The following is a 19,987-nucleotide window of genomic DNA, read 5'->3' on the forward strand; positions in this document are numbered from 1 at the left end:
AGACGGAAAACTATATTGTTTGTAGTTAGACAAAGAAAGGGTAACGACGTTGTGTATCGGACATGCCACTTTATGAATATTACGTCTACAGTTCATTTATTAAACTTTCAGTGTTATTTCAAGTGTTATTTCGTTGAAAGTGCTACATCCGGAGTTAACACGGTATATCATTTAAAGCGACTAAAACATAATTTCAAGTGACCATCCATTTGGCATGTATGATTCACAACGGGACAAAGAATAATCAAAAATGAACTAGATATCCAGTTTTTGAGAATAATTTCTCATTATGAATGAATTGTGGATTTCTGCTGCATATATTGGAGAACATTTTTCAGAATTAAACATTTTTTAGATAAAACAACTTAATCTTCCACGTTATTGATCAGATAAAGGTTTAAAGATTCTCTTTAGAGCCCTTTGTTTCCTTTCTTTAGATAATTTCAAAAATTGAAATTATTTTAATCTATCGAATTTTACAAATGAAGAGTTCTATGACTACATTTTTTATTTTAATTTCTTTAATTTTTAATCTTACTTTTTCAAAATGTTTTGACGAAGATTAAAGTTTTCATTTTTAAATTCAGTCTCCAGATCATTGATAACAACTCGTAGCCTTGTGTTCTCTAAACATTTATCAATTATTTAAATTTACATTGTGCTAAGAAATATTTATTTTATCATATGGTGTTTTAATTATTTAATAATTTGGCCTGTTTTATGAAGTTTTATCACCCAACCACAACAAATTTTTAACTTCCAAATTTTAAGAACATCTTTTATCTCGACAATTTTACCTTTTTCATGAACAGTTTTCAAATGTTGAACTTCTTTTTCTAATTTAAAAATATTGTCCTTCAGGTTTTCACAATTTTTCTCCTCCTGTCAAAAACACAAAAATATACTGGATGAAAGAAAAAACAGAAGATTAGCGATGTTTCGCACAACATTTTAGGTATAAACCCATTAAAATGTGACTATAAAATTTCAAAAATATTTTAGGAACATTAAAAAAAAATATTTTTCGCGAAACCAACTGTTTTTAGAAAAGTTAAATTTCTTTTAAAATTGATGAAAACATATATCTATTGTTTTTCAAAATTTCACAAAATTCATGAATAATTAAAATAGATTCGAAAAAATTCTTACAAAATGTGGAAATGTGCACACATTAAGTCTTCAGTAGTGGGTTTGGAAAATTTGAGTTTGTGCCTAAGACTCAGTTCCTTTGTAAACTTTTGAGATTTTAAAAAGAAATTTTCAAGTCTAACCCTATGTTTTCGATCTGTTTCTATTCTGAGCTGATTTTTGAGTTCTTCAATAATATTTTCTGAATCTTCAGTTCGGTTCAATTTCTGAAGCAAGCTGGCTTTCTCCTGTATAAACAAAATTATATGAAATATTCTTTGACGGCGACCCTACTAACTTAGCTCAGAAGAACAGGTCTTTTTTTTACATGATAACGCCGTACGCATGTTGACAGAACTACAGGTTATGCAACATTAGTACCATCAAATTATATCACATGTTTTTCTGAAGTAATAATTATAATAGAATGCAGTACAGTGAATAGTTTAATAATGCATGGTCTTCACCCCCNATGCCCTGTAATCCTTGAAATATTTATATTTTTTAAAGAAGGTTAGAAATTGCAGTTGAAGGGGTAATCGCCCAGAAATTCACTCTGTGTTATAAAATTCTTAAAAGTGAATATAAATACAATCTGAATTGTACTAAGGTGCCCGTGAATTTAAAAAAAACCGTCCTACACTCAGCAGAAAACTGCCTTTACCCGACGGTCGAAATGTATTTTTTTTCATTTTATTACATTAACATGCCTCTCTGTGTGTTAAAATTTGGCCGGCTTATCAAACATCCACCTACACAATTACAACGCTCTGCTTTATGTTTAAGACTAGTCATCTATAGCGCCTCGAGCCCCCGTTTCTATTGCCAATTTTAGCATCTCCTTGAACATCTGATAGTACTATATAGTAGCCATTATAATCATTCTCAAATTTTGCGGAATTTGAAAAAAATTCAAAATTTTTCTCCAGTTGAAATTTTCCATTTTTACGGTATATAAACCTTTCCTGCTTTCTGGAATCTTGTGATTTTGAGGTTTATACAAACGAGCAGACAAGCAAAGTATGTAAATAAATACAAAGATGTAACTACCTTCTGTGTGTTGTTGTAGTTCTCCTCCAGGATATTGACCCTGGTAGTCTGCTCCTCTAGGAACCTCAAAACCTTCTTCAACCTGTCCTCTGACCTCTTCACCTCATCCTCCAATTCCAGGATACGCTTCTCCTTCATCATCATCATCATCACCATCATCATCATCATCATCATCATCATCATCATCATCGTCATCATCATCATCATCATCATCATCATCATCATCATCATCATCATCATCATCATCATCATCATGTCAATCATTATAATGATGATTTTCATGATTGTCAAAATAATAATGATAATCATCTTTCGTATTCGTATTTATCATTTGTATTATCATTATTACTCTTATTAGAAGCATTTACCTTAGTTACCAATTGCAGTTCGCATTGTTCAAGAGATATTTTGAACTTAGTGTGCTCCGATAATATGCTTTCAAACTAGAACAGAGATTTATTCAGATCTGTATCTGTATCTGTATCTGTATATGTATCTGTATTTTTATTTGTATCTGTATCTGTATCTGTATCTGTATCTGTATCTGTATCTGTATCTGTATCTGTATCTGTATCTGTATCTGTATCTGTATCTGTATCTGTATGCGTATATGTATCCTACCGTCGATTCTTTAGCCTTGTATTCCTGTATTCTAGAAGTGAGAGCTTCTATTCTGGACTCAATGTCGTCTTCAACTTTCACAGAACTATAGCTTGATATCTCTTCTCTGCATTTAAATATTTATTAATATTTGTCTTTAAATCTTTAAATAACACGTCCTGTAGGTTAACTTTAAGCTTATCTATAGAGGTCGTTGTTTACAAAATTAAGGAGGCAATGAAAAATAACTTATTCAATTCAACATTGAAGTGCAAAAGTTGTTATTATTATTATTATTATTATTATTGTTATTATTATTATTATTTTTATTATTATTGTTATTATTATTATTATTAAATATCATTATACCTGACTGATGAAAAAGTATGAAACTTCATTCCCTGCGTGCGAGCCTGAATAAAGAAATAAAAATGTATAAAAAGATATAATTCAAAACAATGAAATATTTGCTTAAAAATCATGTTTTTACATTTTTGTTTTATTGTTTTTTAAAGAATGCAAGTTATAAAAATTAAATATGTTTGTTGAAGAGTTTGAAGAGTTTAATATTTAACAGTGTTTGAAGAGTTTTTATAAATTATGACAGGGTTCATTTTTAATAGTGTAATTAAGAAGAGGTGGATCTTATGATTGTGATTCAGATTATGAAGAGGATAATATTTAACAGTGCAATTAAAAACAGCGTTATGTTATAAAAGTGGATTATTAAAGAAGAAACTGATAAAGGATGTAAGGAGATAATGGCCTAATCATACAGTTCATCAAATATGCAGTACGCTGTTGCAGCAAGTAAGTGGAGTACCTGGCCTGTACATTAGTAAAGGTTTAGCGTACATCATCACTCTTTATACTATAACCTCGTTGACTATAACAAAGCTGGTTAACAGAAAGAGTTTAGATTAATGTCAGCCTCAGTTTTACTCTTGCTAAGCTTAATATTTGTACGACTTATGAACGCTTTAGAATTTATTTGTCTTTGCCACAAACTCTGAAATTCTAATTCCTTATCTTTGCAACCCAATGTCGTTGACCTTGGAAATTTCAAAGTATGAACTCTGTTAGATTAAATTATCTAAGTTTGAAATATTAAAGGTTTTCGCCTTCAGGTTGCAAAGATAAAGGATTTGAAAAATATGAGTTTTTGGCAAAGACTTAATTCTTTTGTATCTTCCTTGTAACTTGAAAATACACGTGTCTCTATGAAGGATAAAATGTTGATGCGGTGCAGGGAGAAATAAAAAATTAAGAAAAACACTTGTAAATCAAAATAAACAGTAACAAGTGCACAGGCTAGGACTAATAATAAGATTAAATAAAATAACATTTGTATTTTTTGGAACATTTTTACAAATAATTTCCTTAGGTTTTCATTTACGTGTCAAAACGGTGTATTCGTATGTTTTTTTTAGGNATTCAGCCCCCCCCCCTTATTTAGGCTCTGATTACGAATCCCTCAAATTTAATTTTACTTTCCCTGCAATATTACCTGAATTTTATTTTCCCTTCAATATTACCTGAATTTTACTTTTCTTTCAATATTACCTGAATTTTACTTTCCCTTCAATATTACCTAAATTTCACTTTCCCTTCAATATTACCTGAATTTTACTTTTCTTTCAATATTACCTGAATTTTACTTTCCCTTCAATATTACCTGAATTTTACTTTTCCTTCAATATTACCTGAATTTTACTTTTCCTTCAATATTACCTGAATATTTTACTTTTCATTCAATAATACCTGAATTTTACTTTTCCTTCAATATTTCCTGAATTTTACTTTTCTTTCAATAATACCTGAATTTTACTTTCCCTTCAATATTAACTGAATTTTACTTTTCTTTCAATATTACCTGAATTTTACTTTCCCTTCAATATTACCCGAATTTTACTATCTCTTCAATATTACCTGAATTTTACTTTTCTTTCAATATTACCTGAAGTTTACTTTCCCTTCAATATTACCTGAAGTTTACTTTCCCTTCAATATTACCTAAATTGTTCCTGATTAATCTGAGATTTTAGTTCCTCAACTTCTCTCTGTTTCTCCTGACCCATCCGCTTTAATTCCTTCTCCTTATCCCTCAGCTCCTAGCAAATACAAACACGAAATAAATGACAGGATTTTGTCGAAGAACTAAAATTATTTTAACATTTTCATGAATCAGCTTCAATCCTCCAAGTGTGAGCTTAATTTGAAAGAAAGTTTCGATTTAAAAAAATTGAAAAAAATGGGTTCACTCAAAAATTTCAGCCAATTTGGTCCAGCCATTAGGCCAGCTTTAGCTGATATATATACATATATTTGAGAGAAGAGCTTTATTATTTAGGTAAACTTTGAAAACTAACTATTTTTAATTGCGGTTTCTCTACAAAAGTGACACACCTTTATATCTTGAAAAACCACAATATCTTCTACATTATTGATCAGATAAAAATTCAAAGATACCATTGTGTTTAGTGCTTTCCTATATTTGCAGTTGGAGGATTAGTTGAAATTACGCTTACAGTACCTTTAGTGCAAAAAATCATTGCCTTTACCTGTAACAATTTCTCTAAATCTTCATCATTTGCATTGTTGGCGCTTCGTGTCCGATCTAATTCTGCTCTAAGAGCAATTAATTTGTTCTCCAGTTCTCTATTCCTCTGGTTTAGTCTCTGCTCTGTCTCCTGGAGAGCATCCTTGTCGGACTCCAGGCTGTTCATCTCCTCCTTGATGGCCTCCAGTTTCTGCTGGAGGTTCAGTATTTTAGCCTCCAACCTCCGGATCTCCTTAATATTGACCTCGGTAGGAATAGGGGTATCTAGTTGTTTATCAAAACTGTATAATTTCTAAGTTTGATTTTTTACTTTTACTTTTGCGAAAATCGAAAAATAACAGCGATCGTTTTAATAACTCGTATTTCTTTATATCTTTCTGTTAGAGTGAAAATTGTACATACTAGTCTATTTTAACTTTTAATTGTAATTTGTACCATATAAAACAATTACAAAAAGGTTTGCAGATTTAATAATAATTTTCGTGGATTTTCAAAATTTGTCGAAAATCAAAATTTTTTTGGATACTTTTTGTGATTCTAAGGATCCATAAAACTTCCCTGGGGTTATGTAAGGTCGTACACAAAACTAGGGCCTGATCGGTTCTGCGATAAAACTTTTGAATTATGATAAAGATCGCAGATTTTTGTTGAAACGAACCAAGACCAATTAACAATTAAAAATTTTACCATTAAAAAGTTAAATAAAAAATGTTGTATAAAAGTGACAAGAATAGGAAATTATCATCTTTACCTTAGATTCAACTTCCTCTAAGTTATCCTCCATTTCAGAACGTTTTTCTAAAAAGTATTAAATTTGTTCAACCTTGATGTATTCTAAACTTAATCGAAAAAAAAGTTTTTCTTGCTAAAAAATTGCAAAAATTTATTTGAATTTTGTGCAAATTCATTTCTCAGCAAATTAAACTTCCATAAATGGGTGAAAATGCAAACTTGTTTCAAACTTAAGCTTTCTTTAACTTTCTAAATATCTTTGCAATCAGAGCTGAGCTGAAAACTTTAGAATCGTGGATATCAAGATTATTGGTTTATCTCCTCTTTTCTTAATCTATAATATCAAAATAAAGAAAACTTTAATCTTAAGATTAACAAAAAAGGAGATTAACACTGATCGCGATATCCACAATTCTAAAGTTTTCAGCTTTGATGAGGTTAACCTTGATATTTCAACTTTGTCAATTTGATTAAGCTGATTTCATAACTTGAAATCTAATGGTGTACACCATATGTAAGGTTGAAAAGATTTGTATCAGATGTAGGTATCAGATGTAGAGTTTTAACAAATTAACACACCTCTTAAAGCCTTGTTTTCAGATAAAATTAATTCATGTCTTTTTGATAATTCCAAAAATGCAGTTTCTGCGGCGGCTAAATGTTCCTGGGTTTCTTTCAGTACAAACTGAAGATTTTTGGATGTATTGTTGAACTGGTTCAAACCAACCATATCCATATTTTTATCCATATCCATATTTTTATCCAATTCCAATTTGGATCCAAGCAAAGTAATTTCTTCATCTTTATGCTTTAATGCCACTAGAAACAATTAAACAAAATTAAAGAAAAAAAATTACATTTTTTTGGATAAATAATTAATATCTTGTTGTCAAACCTGATAATGCCAGCAGTTCTTGCTTGGTTTCGGACACAAGCACATCTTTACTTTCAACTAGATTTCTGATTTCTAGATCTTTAGAATTCATATCCAGGGTTAGATTTTCTATCTCTAGGTCCTTTTTCTCCATAGCTAGAGTCAAGTCATGTAGAGACTCATCCTTCAGTTCTTTAAGATTTTGTATATCTAAGTCTCTTTTTTCTATAGCCAGAGTTAAGTCATTTATAGACTTTTCTTTTGTTTCTTTTAGGATATTTATCTCTAGGTCTTTTTTCTCAATAGCCCGAGTCAAGTCATTTATAGACTTATCCTTTAGTTCGTTTAGATTTTTTATATTCAAAATTCTTTTTTCTATAGCTAGAGTTAAGTCACTTATAGCCTTTTCTTTTGTTTCTTTAAGGTTATTTATCTCTAGGTCTTTTTTCTCAATAGCTTGAGTCAAGTCTTTTATATACTTATTCTTTAACTCTTCTAGATTTTGTATCTCTAAGTCTCTGGCCTTAAATGCATTATCTAGGTCATCTAAAGACTTATTCTTTAAGTCCTTTAAGTTTTGTATCTCTAAATCTCTATTTTCTAGTTTTTGGGTAAGTTCATCAACAGATTTCTCTAGTTTAGCTCTAGTGATCTCAACGTCTTGAAGCTTGTATCTTAGTTCGTTTATGTCTTGGCTTCTTTCATTTTCTTTCTCATCCTTTGCTTTGATTTCTATATTTTCTCCTTCTTGTCTCAAGCTTAATTCAAAAGATTGGTTTTCTAGATTAAGAATAATATCTTTAAGAGAACGGATTTTTTCATTTAGGTTTTCAATAGTTTCTTCAAGATCATTGAGTTTCTCATCTTTCTCCTCCAAAACACGATTTGCAGTCTCTAATGTTTTCTTCAGGTTATTAAGCTCCTCTTCGTTTTTGGTCAATGCATCGTTAACATCTTTTAATTCTTTGTTTGAAACCTCATTGATATTTGGTTCTTTTAGTTTAGTGGTCAGCGTTGTTATTTCCTCATTGTTTACTTCTACAACCAGTTTTAGTGCTTCCAATTCTTCTCTTTGTTCTTCAGACTCTTTTTCTAAAATGTTCAATATTGTTTTGAATGAAGTTGCTCATAGTTTTATAAAATTAACTTAAATTTTAATCCCTTTATCTTTGTAAAACCTTTGGCATTTCAAACATAGATTATTCATAGTTTGAAATATCTAAGGTCTACGTACGACATTGGGTTGCAAAGATATAGGAATTAGAAAATCAGAGTTTGTGGCAAAGAATCAATTCCTTAGTATATATTTGCTTATTCTCTAAGAGCAATGAAAATGTATAAAAAAAATTTTGTTAAAAAATTTACTTTATGATTAATTTCTTTAAAAACTTTTCATTTTTTATTTTTTATTGGAAAATAATTACCGAGAATCTGGCAGGCTCTGACGAGATTTTTGTTTTCAAGCTGAACTGTGGCGTAAACATCTTGGATTTCAAGCAATTCTGCGTTTTTTCTTTCCAACTTATTCTCTATATTCTTAGTTAACTCCTCTTGCGTCGATAAACTAAAATTAAGTTTTATATTCGGAATTGCAAAATAAGATTGAAAAAAACAACAACATTTTATTCTATTATTGGATTTATTCCACTGATAAGGTTATTTTAAATAAAAGGTAGATCGTGCTTTCGAGATTTTGTAAACAAACAAAAGACTGCACCCCGAAACAAAGAAAATATTCTGGTCAAAAAAAGTTGAAAAAAACGTACGTATGTATGTATAGTCATAAATTACCTCTTTTGTAGGGAAAGACAAAGGTTTTTGTCTTTTAAATGTTCTTCTGTCTTCTTGTTCAATTCTACATTTAATTCTGTAACATCATTTTCAAGTTTTTCTATAATAGAGTTCATTTCTGCAATTTCTGAAGGGGTTTTTTCTTCCAAAGATGTTTTGGCAGATTTTCCCGTTTGAGCTGTAAGATGAGCTGTTAGATCAGCATTTAATACTTGAATCTGTTTCTCACAAGCAGCTATTTTAGCATCTTTTTCCTCACAGCGCAAAGTATTCTCTTTTTCTAACATTTCGTTTTTATTTCGTAGATTTTCAATCTCATTCTTCAGCTGAGTCAGCTGATCATTGAAGGTTTCGTAATTGTTTTCAAACCAAGCATTTTCTTCTTTTAGAATCAACATCTCGGTTTCCAGCTTAACATTGGAAAAATACATAATACAATTAAAGTGCAATCTACAGTTAGAATCTGTAGAAAAGGAAGACGATTGTCCAGTGAACATGAAATTAATTTTGCAGTGCACACAGACCCATTTCAATTAATAGGCTGATTTACAAGATACTTTTAAATTACTTTATACAACATATGCACCAAATAATTATATAATTGTCGTCATCTTATTCCACAGTTTTATGTGGCTTATTTACTAAAATATTTTAAAAAATAGTTATATTTATGATTGTAAAGCTTTTTTTTTATAAATATTTATTTTTTATATAATGCAAGTTTAATATCGAATATTAAAATCCATAAACATTTTACTATTGTTACCTATGGATTTAATAACATTACCCAAAAATTTAAAACATGATTTTTTCTTTTATTAAAAACGTGCTGACCTGTACTAAAGCCTGGGATTTATCTTTAATACAAGATCCTTGTTCGTCCAGTTCATCAAGTAAACTCGTCTTTAAACAATCTATAGTTCCTAGTCGTCCCCTGGAAATATTACCTATAGTTCCTAGTCGTCCTCTGGAAATATTATATATAGTTCCTAGTCGTCCCCTGGAAATATTATCTATAGTTTCTGGTCGTCCTCTGGAAATATTATCTATAGTTCCTAGTCGTCCCCTGGAAATATTATCTATAGTTCCTAGTCGTCCTCTGGAAATATTATCTTAGTTCCTAGTCGTCCCCTGGAAATATTAAGTATAGTTCCTAGTCGTCCCCTAGAAATAATAACTAGAGTTCCTAGTCGTCCCCTGGAAATATTATCTATAGTTCCTAGTCGTCCCCTGGAAATATTAAGTATAGTTCCTAGTCGTCTCCTGGGAATATTATCTATAGTTCCTAGTTGTCGTTCACATAGGCTTAAATAATACAACATATTTTTTCTTCAAAATTTTATTTCCCACCCAAAGTGTTTTTAAAATCAAAATGTTAAAGATTTATATGATGTTCAGAGTAAAAGTATTGATTTACTTTATGAGTGAGTGTTCCAATTCCAGGTTATCCTTCTCCTTCGCAACCATCATCATCTTCTCCCGTAGCTTCCTAACCAACAGATATATTCACGAACAAAGGACGAAAATGCACAACTTTTAAAGGGACTGTTAACATAATTTTCAGGAACCCGTTATTGAAGATTTGCAAAGGTAACCTTTAAACCGTCATCTGACCAACAATGTGGAAGATATCATTTCTTTTTTATTCAAAATTTTGTTTGAAAAATGTCCATTATCTTTTTTCTCTCTGACGCACACAGCCGCACCCCACAAGTCACTTAAAACCCACAAATAATCCATTTTTCGATAAAATTACAACCTATTCAACCTATACAATACATATCTTAAGGCTTAAATTATTTTTAATTTTTATCATTTATATATTTCTGTTTCCTGTTCTCATTGTAAAGTTCTTCCACGGTCTGATTATGTGTCTCTCTTAAACTCTTCAGGAGCTCGGTGTGAGAATTCAAAAAGTTTCGCAGTTTTGTATTTTCTCTAAAAAATAAATAAATTGAAAACCTAAATGGGTCTAAAGCTCGGGGTTGTCTGGCTGTTTTCGGTATTAGAAAGAAAAGTTTCGAATATTAGTTTTGAAAAGGCGAACAAAAATAAACAGATAAAATTTTGAAAATGGTCAACTTGCTGATTTGTTAAAAAAGAATATTTTATCAAGTCAGGTTTTTTTTGCTTGTTTTTTTTAGGGAAAATTAAAAAACCCTTAATTTTTGATACGGCTACTGCTTTTTTTATCAAATGTGTATTGCAATATTCGCCAAACCAGCATGACATTTTTAAACCAATTAAAAAATAACCTGGTCCTTGAAGAATGTGAAACATCCAAGGATTGTATATCAAACGCTTCTTCTGAAAAATAAATGTATACTCGAACATTTCCAGTTTAATTTTAATCATTAAATTCAAAATCTAATGGTTAATTTGTTTTATAAAATTCTAGGATAAATACTCCATTAAACAGATTTCACATAATATTCTTACTTTTATAGGCATTCAAATAGACTAATTTTTTTCTATAAATAGATGAAAATTTTGACTAATAAATCTTAATATGTCCTTGACTATTTTACTTAAAAAATTATAAAAGGTAGATATATTAATGACAAATTAAAATTTGAAAATTCAAGGACAAGAAGTTTTGATTTTGTTTTCGATAAAGGAACAAGTTTTGGCCACAAACTCTGATTTTCTAATCCCTATTGCTGTCCTTTGCGTATACCTCAGATATTTCAAATTCTGTTGAATCAAAAAGTTTAAGTTTGAAATACCAAAGGATTTCACCATGAGATTGCAAAGATATAAGGGTTGGTAAATTTGAGTTTGTGGCACAGACTCAGTTTCTTACTATAACGATAGATGTGCTAATGGCCTTTCAGAAAAATTAGGTAAAAAAATGGGGCAGTTCACTTAAATTAAAGTAAATGGGTCAGTTCACTTAAATTAAAGTAAATAGGGCAGTTCACTTAAATTAAAGTAAATGGGGTAGTTCACTTAAATTAAAGTAAATGGGGTAGTTCACTTAAATTAAGGTAAATGGGGCAGTTCACTTAAATTAAAGTAAATGGGGCATTTCACTTAAATTAAAGTAAATGGGGCAGTTCACTTAAATTAAAGTAAATGGGGTAGTTCACTTAAATTAAAGTAAATGGGGCAGTTCACTTAAATGAAAGTAAATAGGGCAGTTCACTTAAATTAAAGTAAATAAATAATAGTTTACCAAGTTTGAGGATAAGGTTTGAGATCTCTGTCAGATTATTTTCATATTCAGGATTACAGATTTCAACTGGTTTTCTACAAACAAATCGGTTTTAAGCATTAAAGGGACTTTCGGCGTCGTTTCAAATGTTGGATTGCACTGCTTCAAAATCTGCGATTCATTTCTGGAGAAACCAAAATTTAAAATTTAAAACTTTCTAATAGAAAATAATAAGGGTATCTTTATTTTCTTTCCCCAGGCAAGATATAAATTAAGGGTCCATTTAAATTACGTCTCCCTTGACAGTTCCTTTAAAAGTTTTATTATTGTTCAAATATGATTACAACTTTGAAAACCTTATTTTAGTGTAAATGTAAATGTACTCTTCTTCCATAGTGACTTTTAAAATCATTTTTATTGTGGGTAGAATTATTATTATCATTATCCTGATCAGTTTTATCTTAATTGTCTGCAATATTATCTTTATCAATGATTTTAAACATTATGAAATATAAGAGTTTCTATTTTCAAAATATTGATTTGTAATAAAACTTTAACCTTGAATATTTGTTGAAACTACTGGAGGAGTTTCGTTCTCTTAGCTTCAACTTTTTCTTTTTCCGCTCCGGTCTCTCAAAATCTTAAAAAATAGTTTATACATAATTTTTCTTTCTTAGTTTATATGCATAAAGTAAAAAAATAACACTGAAAGCACTTCGAAATAATACTAATTGCTTTTTGACATTTTTCAATAAAAGAACTTGATTTTTCTACAGCTGAACTTTTCTAATCCCTATATCTTTGCAACCTGATGGTGTAAACCTTTATTTATAACTTGGACTTACTGATCGAACATAATTCATAAATTGAAACATCACACATCTTCTACATTGGATTGCAAATATATAAGAGTTAGAAAGTCAGAGTTTGTGGCAGAATTTAAGAAATGTTTTTTGTAAATGTTTGTAAATGTTTGTAAATGTTTGTAAATGTTTGTTAATGTTTGTAAATGTTTGTAAATGTTTGTAAATGTTTGTAAATGTTTGTTAATGTTTGTTTACCTTTTAGTGGGTTTATTACAGGTTTGTTACTTGAAGAATCAAACCTGAAAAACACGAGAGTTAAAAGCACTGTCGACATATTATATCTCGGCTCGGTTGTCAACGGAATTCTTTTAAACCCTTCATCCGATATCCGATCAACAATATGCAAAGATATTGTCGGTATCATAGAGTAATAAAACGAAGAGGTGAAGCTTAGCTCAGATGTACACAACCGACCTCCCTATTAATTTATTATAGAGTGGTCGGTTGTATACATCACGATATGTTTACGTATCTAACACTGTACACTTGTTTATAGAGTGATCGTATTTCTAAGGGTTGGTTTTATGTAGATATCTGAATATTAGTATTGATAATTAGATAGACACTTAATATGGATTTAAATACAGAAAGAAAATCTAAAAATTCCATAAAATCTCCTTTAGAAATATGATTACTGTATACTTCATTGTCTGTATTCTATATCTGGAAAAGTGTTATATCTCAAAATTTCCTTTTCTTTCTCTGCTGCACAAATTCACAAGTTATTTTTACAAAGAAACCACTACTAAAGGTAATAAACTTTTAGATAGAAAAACAATAATGACCCCAGCAGTTTTTCTTAGGAAAAAGTTTAAAGAAACTTAATTGTTAATCTGGCACGACCCTCTTTAAATTAAGAGTCATTTACTTAGACAATTCCTTTGAAATTCCGAAAAATAAAAACAAATATTTATGAGTTATTTAAAGACTAGTACCGTAAAGGAGAACTTATGTTACTTCTTGGCATTGGAATTGGTTTGGTTTGGATCCTATTCTCATCCTCAGTTATTTCTTCCATTGCCTTATTCTCTCTCTCATTTTCATCGATAAAGCTCGTTTCTGTTTTCTTCACCTTTTCTTCCTTCTCATAATTTTCTTGTGAATGTTGTTTTCTTACAATTGTTTCTTTTTCTGTTTTAGAATCTAATCTAAACTGTTCTGTTTTTATAAACTCTTCTTCTTTTACTACGTTCTCTTCATTCCAACTTTCATCTTCATCCCTACATTCATGTTCTTTCTCATTAGTTTCCTTTTCCGTCTTCTTCGTTTTTTCTTCTTCCTCTTCAGCACTCCACTTCTTCACATTTTGTTTCTCTATGCTTATATCATTGTCGTTTTCATTTCGGGTAGAAGGACTAAAATTATACAAACTAATGTTATTTTCAGGAAGTAATCATGCTTTGGGTTTCTAAGATATATAGATATAGTTTTTTCTTCGTCTCGATTTTAGTTGATTTGAATCGAAGAATCTTATTGCTTTCCAAATAATACCCCCCCACCATATATACCTGAAGATTTGCTGGTTCTCCCATATCTCTTCTCTCTCCTGGAGTGTTCCAACCCTACCTAGAGTATCTCCATATCCAACCTAAACCATGATAAAGTTGTACACACTACCTAGAGTATCTCCATATCCAACCTAAACCATGATAAAGTTGTACACACTACCTAGAGTATCTCCATATCCAACCTAAACCATGATAAAGTTGTACACACTACCTAGAGTATCTCCATATCCAACCTAAACCATGATAAAGTTGTACACACTACCTAGAGTATCTCCATATCCAACCTAAACCATGATAAAGTTGTACACACTACCTAGAGTATCTCCATATCCAACCTAAACCATGATAAAGTTGTACACACTACCTAGAGTATCTCCATATCCAACCTAAACCATGATAAAGTTGTACACACTACCTAGAGTATCTCCATATCCAACCTAAACCATGATAAAGTTGTACACACTACCTAGAGTATCTCCATATCCAACCTAAACCATGATAAAGTTGTACACACTACCTAGAGTATCTCCATATCCAACCTAAACCATGATAAAGTTGTACACACTACCTAGAGTATCTCCATATCCAACCTAAACCATGATAAAGTTGTACACACTACCTAGAGTATCTCCATATCCAACCTAAACCATGATAAAGTTGTACACACTACCTAGAGTATCTCCATATCCAACCTAAACCATGATAAAGTTGTACACACTACCTAGAGTATCTCCATATCCAACCTAAACCATGATAAAGTTGTACACACTACCTAGAGTATCTCCATATCCAACCTAAACCATGATAAAGTTGTACACACTACCTAGAGTATCTCCATATCCAACCTAAACCATGATAAAGTTGTACACACTACCTAGAGTATCTCCATATCCAACCTAAACCATGATAAAGTTGTACACACTACCTAGAGTATCTCCATATCCAACCTAAACCATGATAAAGTTGTACACACTACCTAGAGTATCTCCATATACAACCTGAACCATTGATACAGTTGTAAACCCTACCAGAGTATCTCTATGTCCAACCTTAACCATGTGTACAGTTCTAAACCTACCTAGATTATCTCCATATACAACCTGAACCATTGATACAGTTGTAAACCCTACCAGAGTATCTCTATGTCCAACCTTAACCATGTGATACAGTTCTAAACCTACCATAGAATATCTCCAAATCCAACCTTAACCATGTGATATAGTTCTGAACCTACCTTAAAGTATCTCCAAATCCGTCCTAAACAATGATACTGTTGTAATTTGTAAACCCTACCTATACTCTCTATGTCCAACATTAACCATGTGATACAGTTCTAAACCTACCCTAGAATATCTCCGTATCCAACCTAGACTATGATACAGTTCTAGACCTACCCTAGAGTATATCCATATCCAATCTAAACTATAATACAGTGTTCTATAAATCTACCCTAGAATATCTCCGTATCCAATCTAGACTATGAATGATACAGTTCGATTTCTTATGAGTAGACTGTATTTACACATATAGTCATCAAAACCACACAATATTATAAAATGCTGTCTTCCTATTCACCAGTTTTATAGTTCTCTCTGTACATCAATCAATTGTCTAATACCTGTTGGGAAGATTCCTCCTTATCAGATTCTATACCATTCCTCTCATCACCAACTTCTCCGCCCATATTTGTTTCAACTTCTCCGCCCATATTTATTTTAACTTCTCCGACAATATTTATTTTAACCTCTCCGCCCAATTTCTCTTCATTTTCTCCGTTCTCCGTCTCCGTCTTCTCTCTCACCTTAATGAAATTCCTCACTAATTAAAAAGTTTTTAAGTACTATAATAATTAGGATTTATGTCGTGGCTTTCTCAGTTTTAAGAAAGAAATATATGTATGTGTTAATAATCGATTTTTATGAAAATGTAAAGTGAAAAATTTAAATTAAGTTTAGTGTCAATATTCACTGTACAAACTTTAAAACAATGCGACGTTCTTGTACACTGTAAAACTACAAAACTATACATCTGTACAATGTAAAACTTAAAAATTTAGAACTGTACACTGTAAATATATAAAAAAAGCTTTTTTCACAGTAAATCTTCAAATGTATGCTACTGTACACTACATAACTGCAAAACTATGGAACTATAAACTGAGTGTATATTTGCCAAAAACTGCTACTTTACACTGTAAATCAGCAAAAACATGGTACTGTACACTTTAAAATGCAAAACTAGGGGATTGTACACTGTAAATCTGCCAAATTATGCTATTGTACACTGTATAAACTGTTAAATATTACCTTATGGTTAGAATAAAGACCAAATGACTGAATATTGTCGTCCTCTGACCAGACCGGAGACTCTAGGCTGTCCTCGTCATCATCTACTATACTTACCTACAAACAGGGGGAGTACAGGGACAGGTTCAGTCGAAACAAGGAGTTATGTTTGTTTATAATTTCATTATATTTTTCTCCGTCTGGCAATCCATTATACTTTCCCCTCCCCCCACTTTTTACAGTTCGATCATATCTGCTTCAAACCATGAAATAATGCAACAAAAAGTCCCAATTGACTGTAATAACTATGAGGTCAAGGTGGAAGCCAGTTCAAGGTTTAATCAGGAATCGAGTCTTTCTCACAAACTTATATGTTCTATAATGCCTAAATCTCTGCAACCTAATGGTGTAAACCTTTAATATTTCAAACAGAATTAATAGCTTGATATATCTAAGGATTACATTATAGGTTACAAAATAAAGGTATTAGAAAATCAGAGTTTATGGAAAACACTCAATTCCTTTACCAAAGTTCTGAAGAACATTTTAATTACCTTGCGGCATTCTTTGCTGTCCTGAAGTCTGCTTTCTTCCAAAGGTATATAGTAAATTTGCTAAAAAAATCAATAAAATAGAATTTAAGCAAATCGAGAAAATATAATCAATCTTAAGATTTCTCTTTATAATTATTCCCTTTCATTCGGTCAAAAAAAAAATCTATTGACTGTTGGTCCCTTTATTAGTAAAACCGAACCTGTTAAGAGAAAGTCTTTATGAGATCAAAACAACCTGCTGGCGGTAGGTCCCTTCATTATATAAAATTCCAACTTGCTGCTGGCCTTTTATAGGTATTCCAACCTATTGGCGGTAGGTCCCTTTATCAGGTAAAGACCCCTATTGTGGTGGTAGGTCCCTTTATCAGGTAAAGACCCCTGTTGTGGCGGTAGGTCCCTTTATCAGGTAAAGACCCCTATTGTGGCGGTAGGTCCCTTTATCAGGTGAAGACCCCTATTGCGGCGGTAGGTCCCTTTATCAGGTGAAGACCCCTATTGCGGCAGTAGGTCCCTTTATCAGGTAAAGACCCGTATTGTGGCTGTGCTGTAGGCCCCTTTAATACCTGTTGGCCCAAAGAAGCAAGGTTTTCAACAGAATCATAACTTCGAGGGGGCTTCGGAGGACCACATACACTTAGCTTCTGTTGATAAATCCTAGTTGTTTAATATTAAAACTAGAATTGTAATAAGGGCTGGGGGGGGGGGGGGGGGGGGGGGGGGAGGGCAGCTTCATTGATAAATAGTCTATGAATTAGTGCCGACAAATGCATTGCACATTCCTTTTCTTTTTTTACACCACTAAATATCTAAAGAGTGAAAAGACACAATTTGGTAATTTTAAGGGAAATAAAATTTCAATTTAAAGGGGCTGTTAATGTAAAAAGAGCCCTTATCAACGCACAGCGATACCCTTTAAACCCTTTAATAACTTTAGGGTAAAAATATCTTTTTATCTGATCTAGAAATTAAAATCTTCGTTTTGCATGCTGATTCAATTTTAAAAGTTATTTTTTTTCTTTATTAAACTAACTTAAAAATCATTGTTGAGAAAAGCGAAAACGCAAACAGTGTCTCTTAGAAAAATACATTTATAAAATCTTTATACAATAAAATACCAGGCATTTTTCCTTATGCAAGCTGTTTTCAGATAAGCTTTCCGATACATGGCGTGTTCTGAAATAAAAATAAAAATTTTTATAAATTTTTTTTGACAAAAAGTACCTTAGTTACCTTTTATTCAAACTGTTATCTGGGTTTTCTTCAGACAGCAAACGCGGCGAGTTTTCTTGTTGGCACTTTTTAATACCCATGGGACTTGAAGAGATCTTTTTTAAGATTGGAGGATTTTTTACTGTTTGAAGGTCGTCTTTATCTGAGTCGTCTTCCGAGCCAATAAATTTTGACAGGTTAAACATACTCTGAAATAAATCAGAATTAATTTATCTGACAAATATAAAATTCTTCTACATTTAATAAGAAAATATGTTTACCTTTGCTTTCAATAGATTATTATTTTGATTAAAATTAATTGAAGTTTCATTTTCGGAATCATTCCACGAGGAAAGGGAACTGTGCTCTAAATAAAAGATATTATTGTACAGGGTGTCCCACGAATCACAACAATAGCAATATGAAGGTCGCCTTTGATCTTTGAAATTTTTGGCGGCATTTATTCGTAGCCTAACTTAAGTGGATGTATTGTTCTTGAAACAATAACCCCATAGTACCATATAATATTGAAAGAACAAAAAGGCAGACTATATTTTGGAAATGCCAAAATCATGGTTTTTTGTGATTTTTAACTCAATAAATTTTACTGTTAAATAAGGTTTAAAAATAAAGGGCGCAAATTATTTAAGAAATCGACGACGATTTTATAATCGTCTTCCGTGGAACCCCCTGTATGTTAGATGTAAGATTTTGCGTTGTGCTCAACTTATGGAATTATGAATTGTTTTAGAATAATTAATAAATAAAATTGTGTTACAATTTTAAGAATTCTATTACATTGCGAAAAAAAAGAAATAAGAAATTTTATTAATTTGATGCTATTTTATCGTAAATAATTTTATCAGTAGTGTAAAAATCAACTTATAAAGGAGAATAGGTTTTTGCACACATTCTTAGAGATAATGTACGAGGGTTGATAAGTTTTAATAAAAAAGATTTAATATAAACTGATAAATAAGGATGGATGATATTTAAAAAAGTATATTATTATGATAATGATTGTAATTATTCAACATCCGGTAAATTTCTTTATGATTCATGATACAGAGTTTTACAGTTTTTACTGCAGTCTTTTATAGATATTTTCAAATTTTTTTCTGTCATTTAAAAAAAGAAAAACTTAAAAACAAACATATATAAATCTTGAGTTCAAAATATTTATAATGTGTTCGTAATCTGTATTATTTTAAAATAAACTGTAGATTCTAAAAAAAACGTTTTAATATTCAGGTGCAAGCTGAATTAGCAATTATGACGTAAATGTATATAACTTAACTTTGCTCTGCATCTCGAAGGTTCAAGTCTTTTAGAATATATTACATAGATTAAGCCTGCTTATGAAAAGTTGCATCAAGGATAGGGTCGATTTTCAAATGTCGCAACACCTTCTATATTACCGTTCATAACTCACTTATGCTTTTTAGCCCTAAAGTTGTAACATTTTAGAACCATAAAGCGCTTCTCTTTAGCTTCAGTTTTATAGAAGTAATTGGCAAAATTCTCATTCACTTTTGCTTGAGATGTAATGTGTTGTCCCTAGTTCAAGCTCGGGACACAATATAATCTTGAAACACTTGATCCTTCTCGATAAAGGGAGTTTTTTTTTCTGCGGACCAAAATATTATTGTAATACATTAAATGATTATAGTTAATAA

The 19,987-nt window shown here is 31.0% G+C and overlaps 1 protein-coding gene across 1 annotated transcript in view; it reads right to left on the bottom strand.

The window, feature by feature from the left end:
• LOC111708156 (trichohyalin) overlaps window positions 1–19,987 on the bottom strand; it is a 31,686-nt gene that overhangs the window by 7,375 nt on the left and 4,324 nt on the right. The window contains exons 5-34 of the mRNA XM_023481446.1: window positions 18,593–18,678; window positions 18,333–18,520; window positions 18,218–18,275; window positions 17,666–17,743; window positions 17,103–17,162; window positions 16,570–16,665; window positions 15,882–16,064; window positions 14,264–14,343; window positions 13,691–14,110; window positions 12,951–12,994; window positions 12,448–12,529; window positions 11,911–11,984; window positions 10,991–11,042; window positions 10,569–10,673; window positions 10,153–10,224; window positions 9,570–9,669; window positions 8,736–9,145; window positions 8,369–8,508; window positions 6,966–8,036; window positions 6,650–6,889; window positions 6,090–6,136; window positions 5,340–5,570; window positions 4,792–4,889; window positions 3,148–3,204; window positions 2,800–2,905; window positions 2,547–2,621; window positions 2,179–2,310; window positions 1,272–1,376; window positions 798–882; window positions 539–626 (exon numbers count right to left, since the gene is read on the bottom strand). Coding sequence (XP_023337214.1) covers window positions 539–626; window positions 798–882; window positions 1,272–1,376; window positions 2,179–2,310; window positions 2,547–2,621; window positions 2,800–2,905; window positions 3,148–3,204; window positions 4,792–4,889; window positions 5,340–5,570; window positions 6,090–6,136; window positions 6,650–6,889; window positions 6,966–8,036; window positions 8,369–8,508; window positions 8,736–9,145; window positions 9,570–9,669; window positions 10,153–10,224; window positions 10,569–10,673; window positions 10,991–11,042; window positions 11,911–11,984; window positions 12,448–12,529; window positions 12,951–12,994; window positions 13,691–14,110; window positions 14,264–14,343; window positions 15,882–16,064; window positions 16,570–16,665; window positions 17,103–17,162; window positions 17,666–17,743; window positions 18,218–18,275; window positions 18,333–18,520; window positions 18,593–18,678 — 4,663 coding nt within the window. The remainder of the gene's footprint in view (window positions 1–538; window positions 627–797; window positions 883–1,271; window positions 1,377–2,178; window positions 2,311–2,546; window positions 2,622–2,799; window positions 2,906–3,147; window positions 3,205–4,791; window positions 4,890–5,339; window positions 5,571–6,089; window positions 6,137–6,649; window positions 6,890–6,965; window positions 8,037–8,368; window positions 8,509–8,735; window positions 9,146–9,569; window positions 9,670–10,152; window positions 10,225–10,568; window positions 10,674–10,990; window positions 11,043–11,910; window positions 11,985–12,447; window positions 12,530–12,950; window positions 12,995–13,690; window positions 14,111–14,263; window positions 14,344–15,881; window positions 16,065–16,569; window positions 16,666–17,102; window positions 17,163–17,665; window positions 17,744–18,217; window positions 18,276–18,332; window positions 18,521–18,592; window positions 18,679–19,987) is intronic.

The sequence above is a fragment of the Eurytemora carolleeae genome, unplaced genomic scaffold, assembly GCF_000591075.1.
Source record: "Eurytemora carolleeae unplaced genomic scaffold, Eaff_2.0 scaffold723, whole genome shotgun sequence".
Lineage (NCBI taxonomy): Eukaryota > Metazoa > Arthropoda > Copepoda > Calanoida > Temoridae > Eurytemora > Eurytemora carolleeae.